The sequence below is a fragment of the Notamacropus eugenii genome, chromosome 7, assembly GCF_028372415.1.
Source record: "Notamacropus eugenii isolate mMacEug1 chromosome 7, mMacEug1.pri_v2, whole genome shotgun sequence".
NCBI classification, from domain to species: domain Eukaryota; kingdom Metazoa; phylum Chordata; class Mammalia; order Diprotodontia; family Macropodidae; genus Notamacropus; species Notamacropus eugenii.
Genome location: NC_092878.1, coordinates 142,605,562 through 142,630,579, shown reverse-complemented (window position 1 = coordinate 142,630,579; position 25,018 = coordinate 142,605,562). Strand labels below are relative to the sequence as shown.

Sequence of the window (25,018 nt, the reverse complement as noted above, 5' to 3'; positions counted from 1 at the left end):
TTGCTGCTCTGTCTTCATTTCATGGTAATTTTCTGTCTGTCTGTGGAGGGAATTTGGAGAGCCTGGAAATTTCTGACCTACTCTACAATTTTGTTGTATATTTGAAAGGAAAGCAAATTGTGCATAGTAGATTTACAGTTTCATGTACAATTGTCTTTTTTTATTGTAATATGTTTAGAAATGCTTATTTTATTCCATAAATTAAAAATAAAATTTTAAAAAGCTAACTGAAATATAAAAAGACATATAGTTAGACAATCAAAAAAAGTCAAAGTTCAAGAAATGAAGTAAAATGGCATTTGCCTTTTGCCATCCCAAACCAAGTACTAAAAATTTATAAGTGTTATCCTTAGGGTGCACCAACCTGAAATAATGAAAAATCCATTCAGCGTCTGGAAAAATCCATAGCTCAATGGGAAGGTAAATACTTGGGCCATTTGTTCTGAGCTAAAAGATAACTGAAGCATAGTGGAACACATGTGTATATTCTGAGCTCCTGTTTCCATGGAAATGGTCCTGCACCTGCCAACAAAAATATGATCTAAGTCAAATTCTGTCCACAAGAAGAGCTTATGTTCATAAGAGATAGCACAGGACAGTGGATAGGAGTCCATGTTTGGAGTAAGGAAAACCTGGGTTGAATTCCTGCTTCTGACACCTTCCAACCACCCAGATTCCAATTGCCATGTTATCGTTGACTTCTCATTCTTCTTTATCCTATATCTAATTGTTGTTCTTCAGTCCTGTCCACCTCCTCCTAATCCCACATTTGAGGCTTTCTTGGCAGAGAAACTGAAGTGGTTTGCCATTTCCTTCTCCAGGTCATTTTCCAGATAAGGAAGCCCAGGCAAACAGAGTTAAGTGACTTGCCCAGGGTCACACAGCTAGTAAGTGTCTGAGGCTAGATCTGAGCTCAGGAAAATATGTCTTACTGACTCCAGGGGATAGGCACCATGGCACCTAGCTGCCAATTAGTCATTTCTCCCTCCACAACATATCTCACATTCCTCCCCTTCTTTTTACTGACAAAACTATTACTGTACTTCAGACTGTCTCCTGGACTATTGTAACAGCCTCCTAACTTTTTCCCCAAATTTTTCCCCTTTCTAATTCATCTTCATCCAAACCACATAATGCAGACATAGCTACTAAAATAAAAATCCTAAAGGAAGATCTGACCATATTCTTCTGGGGATAAATAGAAATGTCTCTCTTTGCCTCTACAATCTGTTTCCAAAATAGATCTCCAGACACAGTATGCATTATTTCCCCTCATGCATTCTATATCCTGACCAAAATGGCCTATTTGCTTCTTCTCAAACATGACATTCTATCTGTTAGCTTGATCCTTTGCACAAGACGTCCCCATTCCTTAAATATATTCCTATAACCTTATCTCCACCTCTTACAATCCTGGCTTCTTTCAGAGCTAAGCATAAATGCCATCTCCTGCATAAGACATTTCCTGATCCTACCAGATGCTAGTACTCACCCTCAGGCCCATGAGGGAGAGAACATAGGCAGCACTCCCCGGGCAAATTGAACTACCACCTCCTCTCAGACCCAGAAGGAGCCAGTCCAAGACTCCGCACCTAAGAGGTCCCAGAACAGCAGTGCACTGGAAAGGGCCAGCCCTCCTTTCAGTCCACATCTTCCCCCAACCCTACATCCAACCTTCTTCCAAGTCATCAGGCCTCATGAAGATGGGACCTACGTGTCCAATAGCCCCCACCTCCCCATTAGTCATACTTACTGAAGCCTGGATAAAAAACAAATTCTAACCCCCAAAGTCCCAGCACCATCAAAGGGTTCAATGTAAAACATGGATGGCTGATTCCTCGCCTCCTTCTTTTAAAATGTGCACTCCTTGAGAACAGGGATTATCTTTTCTAATCATATCCACAACCCTTAGCACAATGCTTTGCACATAATAAGTGCCTTTTAAGCTCCTTGAGGGTAGGAACTGTTCTACTTTTGTGTCCCAACACTTAGTATAGTGCTTGACTCATGGTCGGTATTTATGATTGATTTTTAAGTATCATGATAAATGGTGGATCATGTATGTAAACATTTTTATTTTAAATTTTACTTGCCTTAGTCTGGTTTTCTTCAGAACAACTTTAATTTTTTCATAGCCCTAGTCTATAATCCATCACCATTGCCACCATCATCATCATCATTATGTATAGCTCCGTCATCTATGAAATGATCATGACCATGTAATGCTAGACTTGAAGTCAACAGAGACTTGGGCTTGAATCCCATCCTTGACACATATTTGATGGTCATATGTATGCTGATAGGCAAGGTATCAGACATCAATATGGGGATAGGGTAGCAGGGTACTTCTCCATGTTGATTGGGCTTCTTCTTTCCCTAAAAGACAAAGTTGTCCCTGAAATTTGATAGACTCAGAAGGTTGTGTCTTCCCAGTCACCTAGGGCAGTCCAAATGGAGATAGGATCCTACAGATTTGAAACTGACTGAAGAGGAATTGTATAAAATGTTAAATATTAAATGTTTTATTAAATATTAAACAATAAAAAGTCAAAGTTTAAAAAAAAGAAGTAAAATGGCAAGTGTTAAGTATTCTATTTTTTAAAAAAAACTAATAATTTATCATACTTCTAAAAAAGCATAAAGTAAGTATGTCATACAAATAATTTCAAAAATAAATAAATAAATTCAGGGATTAGGGAAAGTATCCTGCTAGAGTCATATTTCCTCTTTTAGCACCCTCGAATCTTTACACATATAAACATTCTAAGTAAACAGGTCATTTCATTACTTCAATTCAGCCAGATTGTCAACAATTGTAATGGACCAGACCTAGCAGCAGCCAGCTTGGTAGATCAAGTTCAAAATTTGAACAAAATGACTCCTCAAGCCTGATACTTAATTTGCTCTAATTAAATTATTAATGGGAATGTCCTCTGATCCTTATGCAGGACACTTAGTCGGCTTCACATTGCTCCACCACTTTAATCACTTCTTCGCCTACCCAGGTTGGCACAAGTATCCATCCACAGACTAGCAATAGAATGCATAAGATAGCTAAGAGAGAGAGGGGTCACTTAGCAGAGGTTACCTTGCCCATGGCTGGCGAGTAAGAAGAGCCAAAAGGAAACCAAAGACATGTCCCATCAAGGGAAATATGAAAGTGATGACCATAAAGGGAATATCTGAACTCCAAGATCCTTTCATCAATATTCCACCAGCTATCATGACCACCAGCAAAAGCAGCACTCCAGCTATGCTTCCAACCTAAAACAAAGGAAAAAACAGAATAAAACAAGTAAAAAATGAAATCACTTTGCGGCTAAACACAGTTAATCAGTGTAATGATAATCTAAACGTAAAGACATATTGGTTGTGAGGAAAGGTAGAAGTTGGTCAGAAGATTAGAAGGCAGTATTTGCTTTAATATATCCCCCTGATTTTGGATAGGAGTGAATCTAGGCAAAATTTTTATATAGTCCAAATTAATATTTAGCATTTCCTCTCCCTCAGCATCATCCCATAAACTTTTTTTCTAGGGAATACCAACCCTGACCCAGCATCTTCACACTTTTCCCTCTACTTTGTTGCTATTATGATTCCTTCATTAAAATTTTTCCATCTTATAGCTCATCCTCTCAAACAACTAATAAGATGCAATAGGGGTAAACAGATAAGCCCTGATCTGTGGGACGCTGGACCACTTCAAGTGGACTATTTGAGTTCTGGCTCAATGATGAAGGAGTTGTAACTTTAGGATGACACAAAATCTCTATGTTGTCAACAGGGAGAGGTAGATGCCTCAAAAGAGAGCTGGCCACTGGGCTAACAAAAGTTAAAGGGGAAGATAGCAGTTGTTCTCACTCTTTCATTATGTCTACAAAATGTGTCCTCGGTAAAACGGAGACCTGTTAAAGACCTTAGCTTGAAAAAGTCAAGATCTCCCATTGCATACTGGACCATCTCCAGTCCTCCTGATCCGTACCTCACTACAGGATCCAGATGTCTCTAGAGGTGAAAGTGACATTGCACAGCCCCGCTTCACTTAAATGCAATTCACCTGAAAGTCAAGACAATCACCTCCCGGATACCATGATCCTCATTGAGAAGAAAGGACAAACAGCAGCAGCAAAATATGTATGGCATAGAACTGTCACTGACTCTGACTTTGACTTTTTCTCTCTCTGAAGTGTGTCTCTCTGTCTCTGTGTGTTTCCCTGTGTATCTCTCCATCAATCTGTCTTATCAATTTGTATCTCTCCTTCTAACCCTGAAGAAGAGGAGAAGGGACTCCTATCCCCTCTAGCTACAATGCTAATTGTTTTTACATGTCAATGATTCTGAACTTGAACTTGGACCTTGGCTGCCTTTTCTGATAAGTATTTCTCTCCTTGAATCTACGTAACCAAACATGGTTTAAGAGATAGATATTTTCAGTCTTGGAGGAAACCTCATAAGTTTGAGAGAGCTACACTTTCCACATCCTTCCTATGGACCTTTCCTTCAACTGAATCACAAGGACCAAGGGATGACTGTGTCATCCCAAACTGCCAAGTCCTTCAGCCAGAGCCTACAAAGGTCATGGAACTGACCAAGGACCTCACAGAACAGGCAAGTTTTTTCTCACTATGAATGCAGTAGTCTTTTGGCTATCCCATGTTACTTCTCTGCCTCCCTGAAAGGATTTCCCATCCAATGAAATGGCAATATTAAGAATGGAAAAAAATTCACAAACACACTTAAATAATGCTTTTTCACATTTTTATAACACTTGAAGGGTAACAAAGCACTTTTCCCATAGAATAATGCAGATTGTGGTAGGAGCAAGAGCCCTACCTTCTCCATGCAGGGTAAGCTAGTTCCTCCTGAAAATTTACTGAGATCTTTATGGAAACCTGGTTGACTCAAGGCTCTAAAGAAGGACTTAGGTTGTTGATGTTCCTTCCTTGTTGCCTGAGTACAGATAAGCCATGAGGAGCTAGAGGGACACTCTGAAAGAAGCTTCCCTCAGCTGACTCAACTTACCTGTCTCTCAATGCTTCTCCTTATCAATATTCTTCTCCTATTGCTAAGTAAATTTTTTGATTAACTATTGAATGACCTAGGGGCTATCACAAGTCACCTTGACTTTTGTCTTGCCTCTAAGATTCTGGAGGAGACAGTGAGGCTGATGCCTAGCTCCGCCTCATTTAAATCCAGCTCATGAACAAGTCAAGGCATCACCCTCATAATGACATTGGTCCTCTTGAAGAATGAAGGATGAATAACAATTTCTGAGTAGATGCCCTCTGGGGACACAACCTGCCAGTTCAAGTTGGGCAATTCTTCTCCTTTTCCTCCTCTTTCTCTTTCTCCTCCTTTTTCTTCTTCCTTCATAATATATGGTCCCTCTGTCCATGTGGGGAGTCATACTCTTATATGTGGATGCTCTGTCCAAAGGAATATAATTTTTGGTCGCTTATATTTTGTAAGATATCTTCGGATTTGGGGGCTAGATTTTTTTTCCTTCTCAATTTTATATTTTGTTTTTTCAAAACACTGGAACAATTAACTCATTGTCTTGCAGGTTTCATTTATGATTACTTGAAATACAACTCTAGAAAAACACGTTTTTGAAAAGTGCATTGTGATTCAAATGAAGCTACTTTAAACCCAAACCACTCTGGCTTTCACTGATAAATTCCAGCCCAAGCCTCTCTTGCTCATTCTTTGGATTTTGATGACTCAGAGTGAGTATAAATAACAGTTGTTTTTGGTGTGGCCAGAAACTCTGAGGGTCTTCCCCTCCCACACTGACTCTTTTGTTATGCCAAACTAGGCCATCTCTTGTCTTAATTCTTACCTAGCCCTTAATCACCAAATGGGCACTGACTCAGACAAACTCAGACCTGGGTGAGACTTTAGTTTAAAAAGGTCAAGGTCTCCCACAGCATCCTGGGCCATCACCAGTCATCTTGGCCTACATCTTACCACTAGACTCCGATGACTCTGCAAGAGAGAGTGAGGCTGATGACTGCACAGGTCTGCCTCACTTAAATCCAACTCATGAACCACCCTCATGATGTCATTGGTCCTCTTTAAGAAGAATGACAAACAATAATCTGAATGACCTATAAATGTCTCATTTTGTTCCAATATTGAACCAAAACTACCAGGGAAGTACTCTGCTTCAGGCACAGTCCAAAATACAAGTCTTATTATTTCCATGTTCTAGTTGAGAAAAATGAGGCTACCCTCCATTCACACAATAATCTAGTGGAAGAGCTGGTATTCAAAACCTAGTCCTGCTGATCCTAAGCTCATGCTTTTAGCTCCCCAATTCTGCCTCCCTGAGTCAAATGAATAGCCAAATGTTCTTGGTTACCTTCTGATTCAGCTCTCTACCAAACTCATTTCCCTCCCTATGGCCCCCTCCCTCCTCATTTTCTCACCACTTTATGAGAAAGAAGCTCTGGAACATGTGTAGACATGAACAAGGCAGTGCTTGCCTCATCTAGCATAGATTTAGTGCTGTTAGGAATTAGAGAGAACATTGAGTCAATATTCTCTTTGTATAAGTGGCAACTGAGGTTCAGAAATTGAAGTCATTTGCTCAAGGTCATCCAGGTAATACAACACAGCACCAGGATTTGAACCCTGATTCTAGATATTGCCTTCTTTCCCCTCTACCATACTGTTTTGATTGCAGGTCATAGAAATAGATATAGTCAAAACTTCAAACCCATGTGCAGGATGGGTAGGAAAAAGGCCTCCTCCTATTAAGGCTGGTGTGTACTTTTTAGGGTTGGACAAAATGCCATAAGCAAACTAAAGTTGATTTTTTGTAATCAGTTTGCTAGGTTTCAAACTAAAATTCTCTCTATTTGAACTGCAAAACAAACTAGATTTCCCCCCATGACTTAACCAGAATCTAACCTATACTTTGGTATTTCAATGAATCTTTAACCTCATTGATGTTGATAATGTTTAATATAAAATTTTAGAATAATCTCTTTGTTCTCTCTGAAGCAAACTCAGAGGGTGCCTCTTCCTATGTCAACAAAGCCAGCCAAGGCTGACTCTACATTCCTTAAGGAGACCTTTAACCTAAGACACTATCTTGAATAATGGGACGTTTTCCATATCTTAATATTTGTAGACCTACACTATGTTATGGCATGTTAATGGTAAAGAAAACACAGACATCTTAGGTCGTAATTTCTATTGAACTTTGTTTACCCTTTCCTATGTCAGTTATCTGTTTAGGGCAGAAAGCCTGCCACTTATTAGTGGTGGGATTTCCGAGACATATGTTTACCCAGCTTGGAATCCCAAGGCCTGACCAATATTGCTTTGCTAATTGTCCTGTCTTACTGAATTTATGATTTGTTCAACTAGGAGAGTTCTTTTCTCACGGCAAAATGTATATAGGCCAGAAGATTTCTGCACTGGGTAGCCAGAACATTTCTGGCTCCATGATGCATTATGTTACCGTTGTCTTTAATAGGGAATTGATCAATTAATTAATTAAATCATAAAATGTATGCATTAGCCTGTGGCCTTTTCTTCAACAAGTTTTCAGGTCAACAATGTGTATATATCACCTTTAATATAGAACCTATCTATGTCCTCTTATCCTCCACTTGTTCCAGGCTGGGCCCTAATCATTGTCCATCCACAGCATCTTTCTTTTCTGTTTTTTTTTAGATTTTTTTCACTCTGAATTTATCAAACACTAAATAAAATGAATATTTTCACAAACAAAATAGTGCAGATAATGAAACTGAATCTTTGTTAGGTACAGCTTTCTTTTCTTTTTAAGTGTAATGATGGGGTTTCATTAATTATCCCATTCCAAGAGTTTTTTAATTAAATCAATTAGAACTGAGTTGTGAGTAGAGCCTGTATACCTCCTTAAATCAATCAAATCCTTTCAATGAAAGACTTATTCAAGTCCTAAGACACTTATATAAAAAAGAAAAGCTGGCTCAGAACCAGATGGAGATTCTGAGGGTCTGAGCATACAAAAAAAAGGATAGGATCACATAGAACTGAGCCAGAAAGAACTAGACCAACCTGTCAAAAGAGAAAGAGAAGGTAAACTGTGGTAGAGAAGGGAGATACCAAGAACTGATTACACAGGTATCTCAGCGCTGACTAGGGGCTCAAAGTAATTGTGATTGTATTCCTAACTTTTTGTAAAAAATAAAAATCTAATTTTAATTTTTATTTTATTTTAACTAATTAACTTTTTTTAATGTAAAATTAATTAAAGAAGCAGAGGAGGGAGTCACATGTACCATTATATTGCTCTTTGACTTTAATTATTGTAACAAGGTTTGCATAAATATGTGATAAATTCAATGTTACTTTTAAATCTGTCTTGCTCATCTGGGTTTCCTTCTGAAATTGCTTCTGTTCACTTCTGTACTTTTAATTATTCAATAACCCTATTTTTTTTTGACAACACTGCTCTCCCCAAGAACCTTGTTCTCCCCAACTTGTCCCCAAGTCACTAAAAAAAAAAAAAAGAAAAGAAAAACAGAATCTTTCTTCTAATTAACACACATAGTCCAACAAAACAACTCTTCATACTGGCCATGTCCAAAAATGTATGTCTCCTGTATTTTGATCCCATCCTCTACCCCTCAGGAGGTAGGAAAGCATGTTTCATCATTAATCCTCTGAAGTCATCATCCACAGTATTTTTTCAAGATATATGTACTGATGGATGAGGCCTATGAGTTATCCATCCAATTGCCTATCAGAGTCTAGTCAACAGGCATTCTTTAAATCCCTTTTTTTATGTTGATAGGCCAAATGATTTTGGATTTTAAGTGGATCTCCTTTAGGAGGCACTAAATTGTTCCAGGACTTGTAATCAGGATCGTGTCATCGGCAAATAGAAGCATCTTGGAGGACCTCACAATCAGAGGAACCCTTTATCCCTTTGGCTCAGTGCTAGATGAACTCAATGACAATGACAGACACCTTTGGAAGGCAAACATCTCATTTTGTGCCTTGCTGGATATCAATCAGCAGAAAGTCATCAAAGTTGTTTCTGTTCATTCAAGGAGTCTTGAATAATTTTAACACATTATTCCCCCCTCCCTCTGATCCCCACTCCATATCCAATCTGTTGTAAATGCCTATGGATTTAATCTTCATTCCCTATCTAATGTCCACTTCTCTCCTCTGTCACTGCCATGACTCTATCACAGACACCTATCGGCTTGTTGTTATAGTCGTTCAGTCATTTCAGTCATGTCTGACTCTTTGTGACCCCATTTGGGGTTTTCTTGGCAAAGATACTGGAGTGGTTGGCTGTTTCCTTCTCCAGCCAATTTTATGGATGAGGAAGTGAGGCAAACAGGGTTAAGTGACTTGCCCATGGTCACATAGATGGAATCTTCTTCATTCCAGGCCCAGCACTCTATCCGTCATGTCATCTAGCTGCCCATACTTATTACCCTATGCCTGGACTATGACAGTAGCCTGATGGTTGATCTCTGCCACAAGTCTCTCCCCATTCTAGTCTGTCCTTCACTCAGCTGTCAAAGTGATCTTCCTAAAGTGCAAGAATGATCATGTCCCCTCGCTACTCAGTAAACCCCAAAGGCTCTATTATTTCCAGACTGGGACTGGATAAATGGATCTAGAAGTCATCTACATAGACATGATAATTAAACTCTCAGAGAGTCTGAGATCACCAAGCAAGATATTATAGAGGGAAAAGAGAAAAGGGCCCATGATGGAGTTTTAGAACTCTATTTAGAAATATCCATAGTCAGTGGATGTGACCAGGATAAAGAGAATGTGTAGCTTGGTGGCACAGTGTATAGAGTACCAGATCTAGAGTCAGGAAGACTCATCTTCCTGAGTTCAAATCTGGCCTCAGATACTTACTAGCTATGTGACCCTAGACAAGTCACTTCATACTGTTTGCCTTGGTTTCTTCAGCTGTAAAATGAGCTGGAGAAGGAAATGGCAAACCACTCCAGTATCTTTACCAAGAAAACCTCAAGTGGATCATGAAGAGTCAGACATGAGTGAAACAACTAAACTACAACAACAGCAGGATAAAGATCCAACAAAAGAGACTAAGAAGTCCTGCTCAGTTGGGTAGGTAGGAAGAGAACCAGGAGAGAGGAGTGTTACAAAAATCTAGAGAGGAGAGAGTATCCAAAAAAAAAAGGATGATCAACAGTGTTAAATGTTGCAGAAAAGTCAAGAAAGATAAGACCTTTAGATTTGGCAATTAAAGGATCATTGGTAACTTCAGAGAAACCAGTTCCCATTAAATAATGATGTTGGAAGCCAGATTAGAGAAGGTTTAGAAGAGGGTGAGAGAAGAAAAGGGGGAGGCATTGAGTGTAGATGGTTTTATCACAGAGTTTACCCAAGAAAGGGAAGAGAATGGTAGCAAGTATGGTAGGATCAAGTGGGGGTGTTTTAAGGATGGAGGGTCATGGAATGTTTGTAGGCAGTTGGGAAGAAAAGGGAGAGATTTGGAGAGCTGAGAGAGCATGGGGAGGGCAAACCAAATTGGGTGTGATCAAGGATATCTGTAGTGGGATGTGCCTTATCAAGAAGAGACATGTTCCTGAGAGACAAAGTGAAGGAAGAGGTAATGGGGAAAATGACTAAGTTATGTGAGGTAATGAGGAAGGAAGAAGAGAGAGCACTAAGCAAATGGTATCATTTTTTTTCAATGACATACAAGTAAAACTCTTCATCCAAAGAGGATAGGTAGTCCAATGGAAGACTTACATGAAAATATTTGAAATTGCTAATTCCTGAATAGAACAGTGAATCAATTAGGGCAGCATAAAAGAATTGCCTTGCTATGAGGGCCCATTTGAGAGTATGTAATATAAATTTGCATTGGACTGAGCACAGTTTCTTGACTTTCTCTAATTCATTCAACAGCACATAAATGGGAGTGAAGGCAACAGACAAAGAGAGAAGATTTGATAGCCCTCCTTAAAGAAGAGTCCTTGTGTTCCTGATGTGGTACTTTCAGTTCCAAATTCTCTCTCTCCCTCCACCCATCAAGAAGACAAGAATTATGATACCCATTATACATATAAAGGCATACAAAACATATTTCCACGTTAACTACAGTGCAAAAAAAAAAGGAAGGAAGGAAGAAAGGAATATGCTTTTATCTACACTCAGAGACCATCAGTTCTCTCTGTGGAGGTGGACAGGATTTCTCATCACAAGTCTTCTAAAATTGTCATGGATCATTGTATTGATCAGAGTAACTGAGTCTTTCATAGCTGATTACTGTTACTGTATACAATGTTCTCCTGAACAGACAGTTTTCAAAGGAAGAAACAGAAGCTACCAACAATCATATTTTTAAAAAATATTTTAAATACCTAATAATTAGAGAAATGCAAATTCAAGAAACTTTGATGTTCTTCTTTACACATATCAAACTAACAAAGACTAAGATCATGAATGGTTTAGGAGCTATAGGAAAACAGGCACTCTGGCTTAGTGTTAGTGGATCTTTGAAGATATCTAGCCACTCTGGAAAACAATTTAGAACTATACTTAGAAAAATATGTGCATATGGACCCTGTGACCCAGCTATGCATGTATACCACAAAATCAAAGAAAGAGGAAAACAACCTATATGTACCAGAATATTTAAGAATCTCTTTTTGTAGTAACTAAAAATTGGAGACTATAAGGGGTATTCTCTTATTGAGGGATAGTTAAATAGATTTCAGTGTGTGAATATAACTGGATGTTATTTTGCCATAAAAATGATGAAATGAATAATTTCAACAGAAAATGAGAAGAACTTTATGAACTGATGCAGAGCAAAGTAAACAGAACTAGGAAAAGAATTTACAACATCATAGAGAAAAATAACTTTTAAAAAACCTTTAGAACTGATAAAGGCAATAATAAGTGATGAGTCCAAAAGAATGAAGATAAAACACACAACTCTTCTCCTGAGAGGGAAGTGATGAACAAATAATACAAAAGAAGTTGTATTTTTTTCAGACATGCCTAATAATCGTAGTGGATACTTATATACGGCTCTGAGGTTTGCAAAGTTCCTTAAATCATTATCTCATTTGATCCTCGCAACAACCCTGAGTTCAAATTCAGCTTCAGTCACTTACTAGCTGTGTGACAATTGGCAAGTCACTCTCTGTGCCTCAATTTCTTTATCTGCAAAACAGGGATAAAAATAGAATCTGCCTCCCAAGGTTGTTGTCGGCCCTGGGTCAGCAGCCCTACAGACACTTCCAAGCAACCTCTGGGTAAAGGTGCAGGAAAGGCTGAAACAGAAACTATCAGACTTTGCCTCTATACACAGGTTCCTTCATTTCCTAATAGCATAAGAAACCTAGTTCTTCATACAGCGGGAGTCTCTGTGTATGGCATCTAGCCAGGAATGTAATGGACTCACTAGAAAGACCTAGTTGTTAAATTTTCAATTTGAACATTTACACTTTGGAAGTTGCCCCAAATTAGGGATTAATTTATTGTTTTGTTAATTGTCTGGGCTTAAGAAAGTGTTAATAAAGCAGATTAAACTTAAAAGTGTGTTTACATACATTCCTCTCCCCCACTCCACTCCTGTTGTTAAACCTTTAACCACCACACTTCCTGAACCTAGGAGGCAAAAAGAAATATGTCTCAGCAAATTCACAATATTAACATTGTCCTTGTGATAGTCTCCAAAATGTGCATTATTTTTCAGGCCCTTGAGCTAACTGAAATTTCAATTTGGTGAAGCTTAATTTAGAGACCATTTTGATGTTATATCTGTATAATGTGTTTCCATAATGGGTTCTTGAACAACCAAGATCCCAGAAAGTTTCTACAGATTTGGACATAAACCACCAGAAGTAAGAATGTTCCTTCTTGCCTAGAAGAAAAAGAGAATAACTGCTGTAAGAAAAAGTGTTTCTTCCTTTCTTCTTTCCTCTATCCTTAGATTTTGACGTGCATGTAGTCAACAAAGAGATCAGGGAAGTGGCCAGTGGATGGGGAAAGCACCAAGTCTAGGAAGAGTACTTCTCTATAACTCCAGCCTAAACAAAGTCAAACAACCAGAGACCAGAGCTGGGGAGTGAGAGCCCGATCCTGGAGAGGAGACAAGGATAGGAATAAGAAGAAAGATCTTGACTTGCAAAACTGACAGCTATTATAAATCCCACTGGGTTGATCAGCAGATGGAAGAAAGCATTCTCTAATTGCTTCCACCTGCTTCTAGATTCCATTCTGAGACTGTGAGGAAATATCTTGTTCCAGTATTCTTTTCCATGAGCCATGGGCACATGTAGCTAGCATTCTCCACTGGCCACACTTAGGGATCTGGGATGGCAAACAGTAAGAGGCTTCAGGGATGGTTGCAGGCAGGTATCTCCAATGGAAATGTTTGATCTTCCGTTTCACTTTACACTGTGCACCATAAGTCATGGGAACACAATTTGTTAATTTTCTGAATCTGTAAATGTAGGCAGGCAAGACTTGAAAGGAACAGTGGGCGTACTTCGGCTGCATACAGATTTTAAGTGTTATATGTTAATATTCTAAGTAACATTCCATTTCATCTCTTAGATTGCATTTTAGACCCATCCTACAAGAGTTGATCCAGGCCAGAAGTGGGGAACCTGCAGCCTCGAGGCCACATTTAGCCCTCTAGATCCTCAAGGGTGACCCTTTGAGACTGAATCCAAACTTCACGGAATAAATCCTCTAGGTCCTCAAGTGCAGCTCTTTGACTGAATCCAAACTTCATAGAACAGATCCCCTTAACAAAAGGATTTGTTCTGTAAAACTTGGACTCAGTCAAAAGGTCACACCTGAGAATCTAGAAGTCCACATGTGAGGTTCCCCCACCCTTGGTGGATCATCACTGTTGAAGTCTCAGGCTTGGAGATGGGGGGAGCAATTCAGATGTCTATAGACTGTGGAAGTAGTACATAGTACTAGTATATAGTATATACTCCTATGTATAGTATATACTCCTATAGTATTTACCCTTAATTGTCCTTCATTCTCGAAGAGGACCAAAATGACATTACTATGAAAAAATCAAGTGTCAATGTGTCCAACTATGACTGATCAGACCAATATGAGCTCAGAATGCTCTACCACAGGTCGGGCACAAATAGTCCATAAGAACTTTTGGGGTGGCTACTCTAAATTTGAGCATCCTGTGATTCCTTTGAGCTGTTTCAATTCTGCTTTGCTCATAGAGCACAGCACCCTTTGTGATATGGGCACACCACACTGAGCTGTCCTGTGCCAATATCTCCCATGTCACACAATCAATTCCAAAGTTCTTGAAAGAGACCTTGAGAATGTCGTTGTATCGCTTCTTCTGACCACCATGTGATGTCTGCACCCTACACTAGGCAACAAGGAACTTTTAAGAAAGCTACCTCACATTTGTACCAAGGAGAAACTGACAAATCTACTGAACTGGGCACCTGAACCACCAACTGATGGGAAATTCAGGTATTCCATGCATTCATCAGAAAACTTCTGCATTGATATGCCATCTTTTTGGTAGACTTGAAGAAGGCTTGAGCTAAATGAGATGATAAGACAATTTCAAAAGACTCATGATGGAAAATGCTATCCATCCATATCCAAAGAAAGAACTAGGGAGTCTGAATGCAGATAGAAGCATACAATTTTGTTTTTGTTTTTGTTTTATTTCTTCTTTCTCATGGTTTTTCCCTTTGGTTCTAATTTTTGTATACAAAGTCTACACAATGACTAATGTGGAAATATGTTTAACATGATTATACATGTATAGCCTATATCAGATTGCATACAGTCTTGGGGAGGGGATGGGGAAGAAAATTTATAACTCAAAATCTTGTAAAAATAAATATTCAAAACTAAAATATTTTTAAAAAAAATAAATGAACTGATCTAGGCTGCTTGCATTCCATCAATTCCCAAGTTTCCCTCAGTTTTCCTGTCTAATACTTCAATATATTTCTTTAAGTATTAAATCAAAGGAGAGTTCACTAATTTGGGGGTGGGGGGGAAACTTTGGTTAAGTTTGCAACTCAAATAAAAAGTCTTCTTTTGGTAAGTTAAAAGGACTTTTATCCAAAAGGCAAGTCTATACCATAATTTTTCCTTTATCTCTGTCATATGTCATTTACTGAGGACTTCCAAGTCTCAACAAATGGGATAACTTACTCTTAGGATGATTTTAGAGTGTTTCGACCACTTGAAATTCACAAAGACTCCAAAAGCCACAGGTACAATTAAACATAAAAGAGTAATTCCTGAAGAAATGGAAAATATATCAGACCAAACAGTTTCTGAAAACTTGACTTCTCTCTCCTCAATATCTATTTAACTAGACTAAAACAAAAACAATCTTTAAAAGGCAATTTCTTTCAGCATGACTAAGGAAATGAACATATTTCAGTGTAGTTTTTAAGGGATTGAAGAACTCATTGGAATCCATTATCTCTGCTGCAGAGCTGATATTGGAACTCCAGTCTTCTACGTCCCAATCCAGGGTTCTTTCTAACATGCCACACAGTGATTATCTAGATCACTGATTAGGACTGCATTAACTGATAGGAACATTTTTAAATCATATTATTAAAGTTACTTTTTCCACTTTTAAGCTCTCCAAATCCAAAGCTTTATCACCCACATGATTAAACATTTATGGAGTGAGAATAAGATAAACAACACTGGACTAACTTATAAGATTTAGATCAAACCCATCCCAGACATTAAGTGACATAGTTTATTTAACTCCTAAGGATACAAGCTCCAACAGGCCTTCAGAAGAAGGTTTGAATGACTTGCTCCAAAACTGTGATCAAAAAATAATAGGGAGAAAATCCTACAACATCTCTTGCTTCCACAGAGAAATCAGCAGAGAGAAAAGAGGCCTAAGTGAATAATCACAAAGAAAGAAAAAAAGAGTCTGTCTGTGTAGGGGTAGGAATTGAGGGTGAGGAGTGGATGACATCAAAGGATATTTGCAGAACACAGGTGAACTTTCAAAATCTGTCCTTGAAGACAATAGAAAAAGCTGTTCCCTTCTGCAGACATTCTTTTTTTAGCATCTTCTATGTTGTGAGGTACAATTTCAAGGATTTCAGAGAATTTACAAGGGGAAAGAACAAGTACACAGATAAGTAAATGCAAAGTAAATGGAGGGGGGAGGGAGCATTAACTAGGAAGATCAGAGAATGTTTCCCCAAGGATATAGTACCAGAGTTTAAATCTTAAAGAAAGGAAAGAATTCTGAGAGTCAGAGACAAAGCATGGGAATGGATGGCTGTGTGAATGCATTGTTTGTTGTCGTTCGACCAATGATATCATAGGTGAGACATGAAATGACAACCTCACCCACTTTGGCTGGGATATAGAATTTGTGAAGGGAAATAATATATAATTTGTCTGGAAAGGCAGGTCGGAGTCAGATTATGGAGGACCTTCAATGCCAAGCTGAGAAGTTTTAAGCAGGGGATTGATGTGTTCATAATATACATTATTTTGGCATCTGTGTGTGAAAGATGGTTGTGGGAGGGAGAATCGAGGGGCAAGGAAGGACTAATCCAGATTAGGTGCGACAATGACTTGATCTGTAATCATGACCATTGTAGTTCAGTGGAATAAATCACTGAGATTTGATCACTGGGATATGGGAGGTGAGGTCGCACAAAGATTCAGAGACGATCTTGTGATTACTAACATGGGTGACTAATGGGATGGCCATGCCCACAGAAGATACAGGAAAGGCTGAAGAAAGGTGTTGGGGGCAGAAATTATGGATTTTTTGTGGATTCCATCCACAAGAAGTAAGCTTATAGTCTAATGGGCATGTGGAAGATGGAAGCTGAGATCTGACTTGGATACGCTGTGATCATTTTTTTAACCCAGATAATAGATGATTCATTAAATCACACATTAATTGTCCAATAAACTTTCCAGTTCAGTGGTTTAAAATTTAAAATAGGCAAAACTAACCCTAGTCCTTTCATTATTCCTTTGGCTTTTTCCATTCTTCAGAGAAATGAATATAAAATTAATTTAAAGCTGATATTTACTTCCTAAGCTTAGTACAATACCTATGGTAGGATAAGGCACGGTGAGATTCTGTTCAAGATCCCAGGATCGAGTGTAGACATAAAGGCAGAGTGGCATCATTCCAACGGCAATTACACTGGAGCAAGTTGTCATACTAATGCTGCAAGTAAAATAAAAATGGTGCTCAAGAGGGTAAGTTGGAAATTAAAATTCAGTCTTAAATTAACTTATTAACTCCTCTCTTGTGGACTCCATCTGCTAAATTACCTGACATTCTTCTAAATGTTACAAATTGTGGACAGAAGGCTATATCTGTGGTCGAGAAAAGTTTTCTAGAAGTTGGATTCTGTCAACAAGCAATCAATCAATGAGCCATTTATAGATGACCCATTATATGACTGTTGCTGACAGTATAAAAGTATAGGACATGGTTTCTGTCCTCAAGAAGCTTACAATTTAGTGGAAAGGAATACAACTAACTTAGGAAACAAATACTAAACCATATGATCCTCGCTATCTATAAGAAGGAAGAGATTAGCATTGGTTAGAGAAGCCAAGTGAGGTTTCCTAGGAGAAGATGGGTCCTGAGTTGGACCTTGAGCTTGGATAGACGGAAACAAGAACAAAGGGTATTCTTTGTAGGAGAAAGAACATCAGTAAAAGGAGGTGGGTGAGAGAAAATATCAGGTATTCGGGGATGGTGATAAAATCACCTTGACTGAAATAAAAGGTATGATTTGGGGAGTGAAGGGGGAAAGTAGCCGATAGTTTGCAGGGCATCAGACCATGGGATATGATTCACAATGAAGTTGAAATACTTTGTATATTCTTAAGCACTTCCACACCTCACACACATACACACCTTGAGTAATGTCTTTACAGGTCCTAGCCCACCACCCCTGCCTCCTCAGAAGCAGCCTTAGGCCTAATGGGCAAAGGCAGGTATCCCAAGGTTTCTTTCTCTTACCACAAAATAGTGACTGCCCACAGGTACCAAAACAGCTAGTTATGACTCTGAGAACAAGCGAGAAGAGACTAAAATAATTTGGTTTTTTTATTAAAGACTGGAAACCAATCAGATCAGGCAAATTCAATAAATATGATTTGCCTGGATTCCAGAAAAACCACTTGAGAAATATTTTCACTCTGTACAAAATGGCAGGAGATATGGGGAGGATGATAGTACATTTTAGGTGAATCTGGAATTGGCTGCACAGCTACTCCCAAAGTGTTTTAATCAACAGATGAACATCAGTCTGGAGAGAGGTCTATCATGGTATGATAAATGGATGCTTTTGTGACACTGCTCTTTTCAACACTGTTTGTTAACAGAGATTTGGGTGAATGAAGGCACAGATCAGAGTTGTCTATCAAATTTTCATGAAATTGCAAATATGGCATGAAAGACGGCAAACTAACAGTACATGATGGAATTGGGAACAACAAGAATTTTCCTGGCAAACTAGGAAGACAGACAGAATCTAAGGGGATAAAATTGAATGGGGATAAATAGAAAATCCTTTGTGTTTAGATAATCAACTGGACAAGTACAGAATCTAGGAAAAATTAGGGTCAGAATTCCAAGGCCCATCTAGAACAACATGCTGTCTTTCTTTATCATCATCACCATCATTCACCACATTCTTCTCATATTTTTCAAAGGATTTCAGATAGAAACAATCTAATAATGTCACTATATCCTCCTATGGTAAGAACTCTCTCTTTACTGCTGCCCCCATGGAAATGAGGCTAGTTGGTCCTTATAATGTATTAAGACCATAGAAGAGACAGAAAGCAGCTACAAGGAGCTCCAGGATGTCTCTGATTCTTGGCTTGTGCATCACAATGGGCTACTCAGGCAAGAGATTTCATTCAGCTGAATCAACTTGAATTGTCTTCAATATCCATCCCTGTTGAATATCCTTCAATAGCAAACTATAGTGACTTACCTGCCTTTTTTTTTTACTGAATGACCAATGACCACCTATATATACTCCAGAGTACTGCCATGAGTCAGGTTCAGCCAAGACACCCACTATTTTTTTTTAAGATTTAATCTTCTGTGGACTATTACATCCACAGATAAAGTAACTGCTTTTTGTAGTTGAATAAAAGTATTGAGATTTACTGGTTCATCTTATGACATGAGCTAAAAGCATCTTTGGGACAGTTCTGAGAGCAAACAGGATAATGGATAATTTATTCTGTTCTTACTGGGTTTTAATTTCAGCTAAACCTCTATTTTTAAAAAATATTTCATATTAGTAATTGCATTATTATAATTATTGCCCTTCCTCAAAGAATCAACTCACTCAGAGAATCATAGGATAATAATTACAGAGGCTATATGAATGGAGAGAGGGGAAGAAAGAGGAAGAGGGGATTCAGGGGAGCTCACTTTCCCAATGCATCCTCAAGTGCAAGTTAATAGAGTTCTGTCTATATACTCTTAAGCTTTAAAAAACGATACACCTTGATTTCCATCCTACCTTCCCCACCACCACCTCCATTTAATGCTTTTTAAATTTCTAACTTCCAGCAGGTCAAAGGAGCTACATCAGCATGGCCCCCAAAAAGGTCCTTCCCTCTCTGGTTCAAAGAATAAAATACATTTACTGAATAGAAAGAATCACTATTTGGGAGAGACATTGCGTAGGCTTCCAATTCGATCAATTGCACAAAAATAACTATGAGTGTAAACTGAAATTTTCACAAAATCAATCTTTTGAGCATGTCAAATTCTTTTTAAATCATTAGATGAGATTGGATAACCCCAGTGTAGTGCCTGCTGTTTAAAATATTAATATAGATAGAAAAACTATACAATGAACTTCTGTGAAGAGTGTGAGAAGTCAGAGATTACTTAATATCTCTGACAAGAAATTCCAGTATTGCAGAAACATCGGAGAATGCAGTCAACCAGGTAGCTACGTTGTTTAACCAGAGTGGAATTTTTGTTTAAAGCAACTCCAACATAACAAGACTTCACTTGTACTAGTAAAAGGGTCATGATTGTCCCCAAACTATAAGCGGAAAAAAATGGTACAAGGAAATTCAGCAATATTATGCTAAAATAAGGATATGAATTAACATATATAATATAAAAAGCCATGACCATCTCGGTCCCAAAGGAGAGATGATAAATAATACACTTTCCCACAGATTAAAGTCCCAGGATTTATAATACAACATAAGGAATGACCATGTAGCATATATAATACTTTAGAGAATATTCATCATACCCTCAAAGATATGTCAAAGAGTAACCATACTGAACTAAAATTAGTAAAACATAATATTAGATGGTAACTAGTTAACTTAGATATGAGTTGTTCTCACCCTGATAACCAGTGGTCATTACCACATGACTACATATGTCCATTGAGTTGACATGGCAAAAGCCCATTCACAATCTATTAATAACTGATCGATCATGCCACAGACACACATCTGACCAAATGGTGACTGGCTAACATCCAAGGCTTGCCAGTGAAATCAGGACTTTGATTTATTAATTTTAGAAAAACTCCAAGCATTGGACAAATCTTTTAGAACTCATTTGGTTCTTTCGTTTGTTAGTTTTTACAAGAAGTAAACTGGTATTTTTGGTTTTCGAGGTTTTGTTGTGGTGATTTTGTTTGTTTTGCATATAAGCAAAGAATTGTCAATGCCCTTAGCTACCCTTTTGGTTCTCTCTTTCCTCATCTTTCCTTCTCACTCCTCCCTCATAGAACATGCTCCTTTTCTCTTTTCATCTCTCCCACTTCAGTATCACGTCTCTCCACTCTTTCCAGTAGCAAACCTATTATCTATAAAAGAAGGGACTAACTCATTTGCATTGAGGTACAAATGACAGTTGAAGATATCAGGCTCGTAGATCTTAGGATCATAGATTTAAAGGTGTTGGAAACCTGGTCTAATCTCATTTTACAGATGAGGTCAAGTAACTTACCCACGTAGGAAGAATGTCTCAGTTTCTCAGTTACAAGTGCTTAATAGAAGGAAAACTGGAAGGTCTTTATTTGGATTAAGTACAAGAAACTGTGGAATTTCAGGAATCAGCAAGGAGGAGAGGAGTCTTGTGTACAAGGAGAGACCTTCCTTTTGAGCCTGAAATTCTGACCCAAAAATCACCTAGTACTATACAATAGACATTCTCAAAGTCCTCAAATGAGCATTCTATGATAGGTTTGCAATTCCAGATGAAAAAGCAGTATTTCACCAATGTTCAGTGATTAACAGTATTCAGCTACCATTTTGTAACTGCTCTGATTTTTTTTATCACAAACACTATTTATTAAGAAAAAAAGAATAAATTTAGCAATGACCAACCTAATGCAGTAAAAGTCCAAATGAACAGAATGTATACAAGTACATAGCTCAACATATTTTTTAAAAACCTTTTTGAAGAACAATGTAAATTTGAAAGCATGTTTTTGAAGTCCAAGATATTTTTTTCCCAATTTTTAACATTTTTATTCAAAGTTTTGAGTTCCAAATTCTATCCCTTCCTCCTCCCTGAGATGGTAAGCAATCAAATATAGGTTCTACATGTCCAATTATGTAAAACATTTCCATATTAGTCATTTTATAAAGCAAGACTCAGATAAAAGAAAAGAAAGTGAAAAAATAGCATGCTTTAGTCTGTATTCAATCAATATCAGTTCTTTCTCTGGAGGTAGGTAGTATGCTCCATCACTCATCCTTTGGGATTGTCTGAGATCATCATATCGCCAAGAACAGCTAAGTCCTTCCCAGTTCTTCATGGAGCAATATCACTGCTACTGTGCACAGTGTTCGCTTGCTTTTGCTCACTTCACCATGCATCAGTTCATGTAAGTCTTTTCAGGTTTTAGTACCACATATTTTTAAGTAAGTACTTATGGAACTTCTTATCCTGCAAACAGTAGCTTACAACCAATATTTTAAAAAAAGTAAACAAAAACTAGAATGTTTGTCTTCATATTTCATACTTTGAGTCATTTAACCTCTCATTTTGTCTTTGACCTAACAAAGTTTCTGTAATGTGCAATAAGAATTACTGGAAAAGTGTAGGAAATAAGACTCGAGAGCCATCATTTAAAGTATATAATTGAGATGTATGTAGCATTTAACTCCTCTATCCACTTAAGAAGCAGATGTTCAGAATGAAGTGGAGGAAAAGGAAAAGAACTGTGTCAGTAAGGACAACATTGTAAAGACAAATAATTTTGAGAGACTAAACAAGACCAAGCAATCAACAGTCAACTAGTCAACCATGACGCCAGAGGACCAGTGATAAAGCATGTCACCTACCTCCTGACAAAGAGGTGATGGATTTGAGATGCATAAAAGAAATACATTTTTGGATTTGACCAATGTGGGAATTGATTTTTGCTTAACTATGCATATTTGCTACAAGTTTTGTTTTTGCTTTTTTTTTTTTCCAGTTGATGGAAGAAGGGAGAGGTGGGAAAGAGAAAACAAATGCTTGTTAACTTAAAAAAAGAAAATTATAAAAATAAAACAAATGAACCTTCTCTCATCTTCACAGAATTGGGGAGCTCTGGGTGTGACATACTGCATCTACTATCAGATTTAGTTACTGTCACTTAGTTTTACTGACCTACTTTTTATTCTCCTTTTTTGTTTTCTTTCTTACAAGGAATGGCTCTCTAGGTAGACAAGGGGAAGGGATATGTTGTGAAATGAAAATAATGTAAAAACAAAAGATAATAATTAAGAACTTAGGTACAATTTTTAAAAAGAAAGTCATTAAGACAGTTGGAAGAATTTTTTTTTGTTCCCCTGTATATATGCTCAGACTCATTAGCTCAGACTAATTAAAATGAAAAATGAAATTTTCATTCCCTGTTTCGACACTGGGAACCAGAAACTCATGTCTGTTTTACAAGAGAGTTAAATCATTTTTAATGAGAACTTGATCAGAGCCTGTTCTGCCCACCTTGCTCATAGTACTGGGATTTACTGGTCACTGAAATTCTTGAGGGGACACTGTGGGCCCAGACAAAGAGAAGTTTTACCTCCTGTCCCATGTGTACACAAACCACTTAATAATAGAGACCAGTAAAGTATTATAACATATGACAACGCCAGGAAAGGCTATTTTGAGCCCTAATTCAAGCTTACACCCCTAATATTAGTATTGCCTCTCCTGAGCTGAGCAAACCTACGCAAAATTGTCACTGCAAATGTGCTAATAGAGAACTTACTAGTCTAGCGTATTTACACACTACTTGAAGGTATCCAAATTACTTTTTTTCTAATACAGTTCTATTGAAACCAATAGTGCAAGAAATATCATCCCATCTCAGAGATGTCAGGAGACTGTCCTATAGTCACACAGCTAATAAGTATTGGAACTAGTATTTGAATAAGGTCTATTCCAGGGGTGCCAAGTCAAGTAGAAATGGGGGCCCTATTCCATATATGAGGATCCCTGCTGACTGTATATAGACTTAGTTTCAAAATGTATCATTATTTATATCTTACTATATTTTTTTTTATTTTGTTAAATATTTTCCAATGGCATTTTAACCTGGTTCAGGCCCAAACTTGGGAGTATTGCTGACCATATAAAGGCCACAGATAATGTGACTGACCCCGCTGGTCTACAAAGAAAATTGATACTCATAGGTTGGACATATTACCTTCTATGTAGAAATTAATCCTAATTATCTGTTACATAATCTGTATCAAAACACTATCAAGACGTGGGTAGCCTTACCTGAGGTCTACATCTCCATCAGCCCAATAGGTAAAAAGGTTAGACATTGTTCCACCAGGGCTGCAACCCACGATGAGAACTGTGATGGCTTGAATTGGTGGCAAAGAGAAGCCAATGGCTAAGAGGTAGGCTATGAGAGGCATGAGCCCATATTGGCATAGTAGACCCACAGCAATCCCCCAGGGTCTTCTGATATGTGACCATAGCTTCTTGATATCCACAGTGCAGCCCAGAGAAAACATCACCAGGATCATCATTACAGATAAAACCACCGAGAAAATAAGCTTCAGGTTCCCATCATTGTCCAAACCTCTTTTTAACTCCCCCTCCGTCGAGTTGTCAGGGCATGCTAAGGTGCTGGAACAGTTGAACATCTTTACCTTCTCATGAGTCTTACTTCAAAGTTTTATGAACAGCTTTGACTGATGACCGAGCAGGTTCATCCTACCACATTTCAGAACACTGGACGAAAAACCCAATAGCCAATCCTGGAATGATATTTCTGTTAACTACTGGCTAGTAGTTAACACTTAAGAGTGTCATCTTGCTCTGATGAATTTCTTCACTACTGGCATCATGATGATAATCATAAACAGGTGGAAAAACAAAAGGTAGGTTTGCGTTGAGTGCTCCTTCTCAAAAATAAGTGAAACACCACATCAGCAAGTGGTAAAAAGAATAATTGTGTTATGGAACGAGTTAGTCACGCTGTTAGCATTGTACTGAGTTGCGCTCCTGGAAAAGCAGGCCAGACTCCTATTCATAAGTCCGCCCACTTCTAAAGCTGTTCCAGAGAGAACAGGGTGAATTCTTTTTTCTGATATGGAAAAAACTGACTTTGGAAGTACAAAGGAAACTCTGCCAAAACCACACCTAACAGCAACAGCAGCATTTGGAAAATGAAGGCTAGCATATGTTAATATAACATCAGGGATTGTGCTGGTTGGTTTTTCTGAACTGTTTTTTTCTCTTTCTTTTTAATCTTTGTTATAAGCTTGGGAAAAGGAGAAATACTAATGATGAAAATGTAAAAGTAAGATACCAGTGGAGATGAGCATTAATTTCTTTTTTTTTAATTAATTAATTAATTTATTTATTTAACATTCATTTTAACAAAATTTTGGGTTCCAAATTTTCTCCCCTTTTATCCCCTCCCCCCCCAAACACCAAGCATTCTAATTGCCCCATGACCAATCTGTGATGAGCATTAATTTCAAGATCGCTGAGATTTTAAAATATCAGCCAAATAGTCTTTTTGTTTTCTAT

At 37.9% G+C, this 25,018-nt stretch overlaps 1 protein-coding gene across 1 annotated transcript in view; it reads right to left on the bottom strand.

Moving 5' to 3' along the window:
- The window catches only part of SLC10A6 (solute carrier family 10 member 6), a 30,003-nt gene extending 5,490 nt beyond the window's left edge, over positions 1-24,513 (bottom strand). Inside the window, exons 1-5 of the mRNA XM_072622561.1 lie at positions 23,753-24,513; positions 17,067-17,185; positions 15,169-15,257; positions 3,089-3,264; positions 365-522 (exon numbers count right to left, since the gene is read on the bottom strand). Coding sequence (XP_072478662.1) covers positions 365-522; positions 3,089-3,264; positions 15,169-15,257; positions 17,067-17,185; positions 23,753-24,126 — 916 coding nt within the window. The 5' untranslated portion in view covers positions 24,127-24,513. The remainder of the gene's footprint in view (positions 1-364; positions 523-3,088; positions 3,265-15,168; positions 15,258-17,066; positions 17,186-23,752) is intronic.
- Positions 24,514-25,018: the final 505 nt, after the last annotated feature.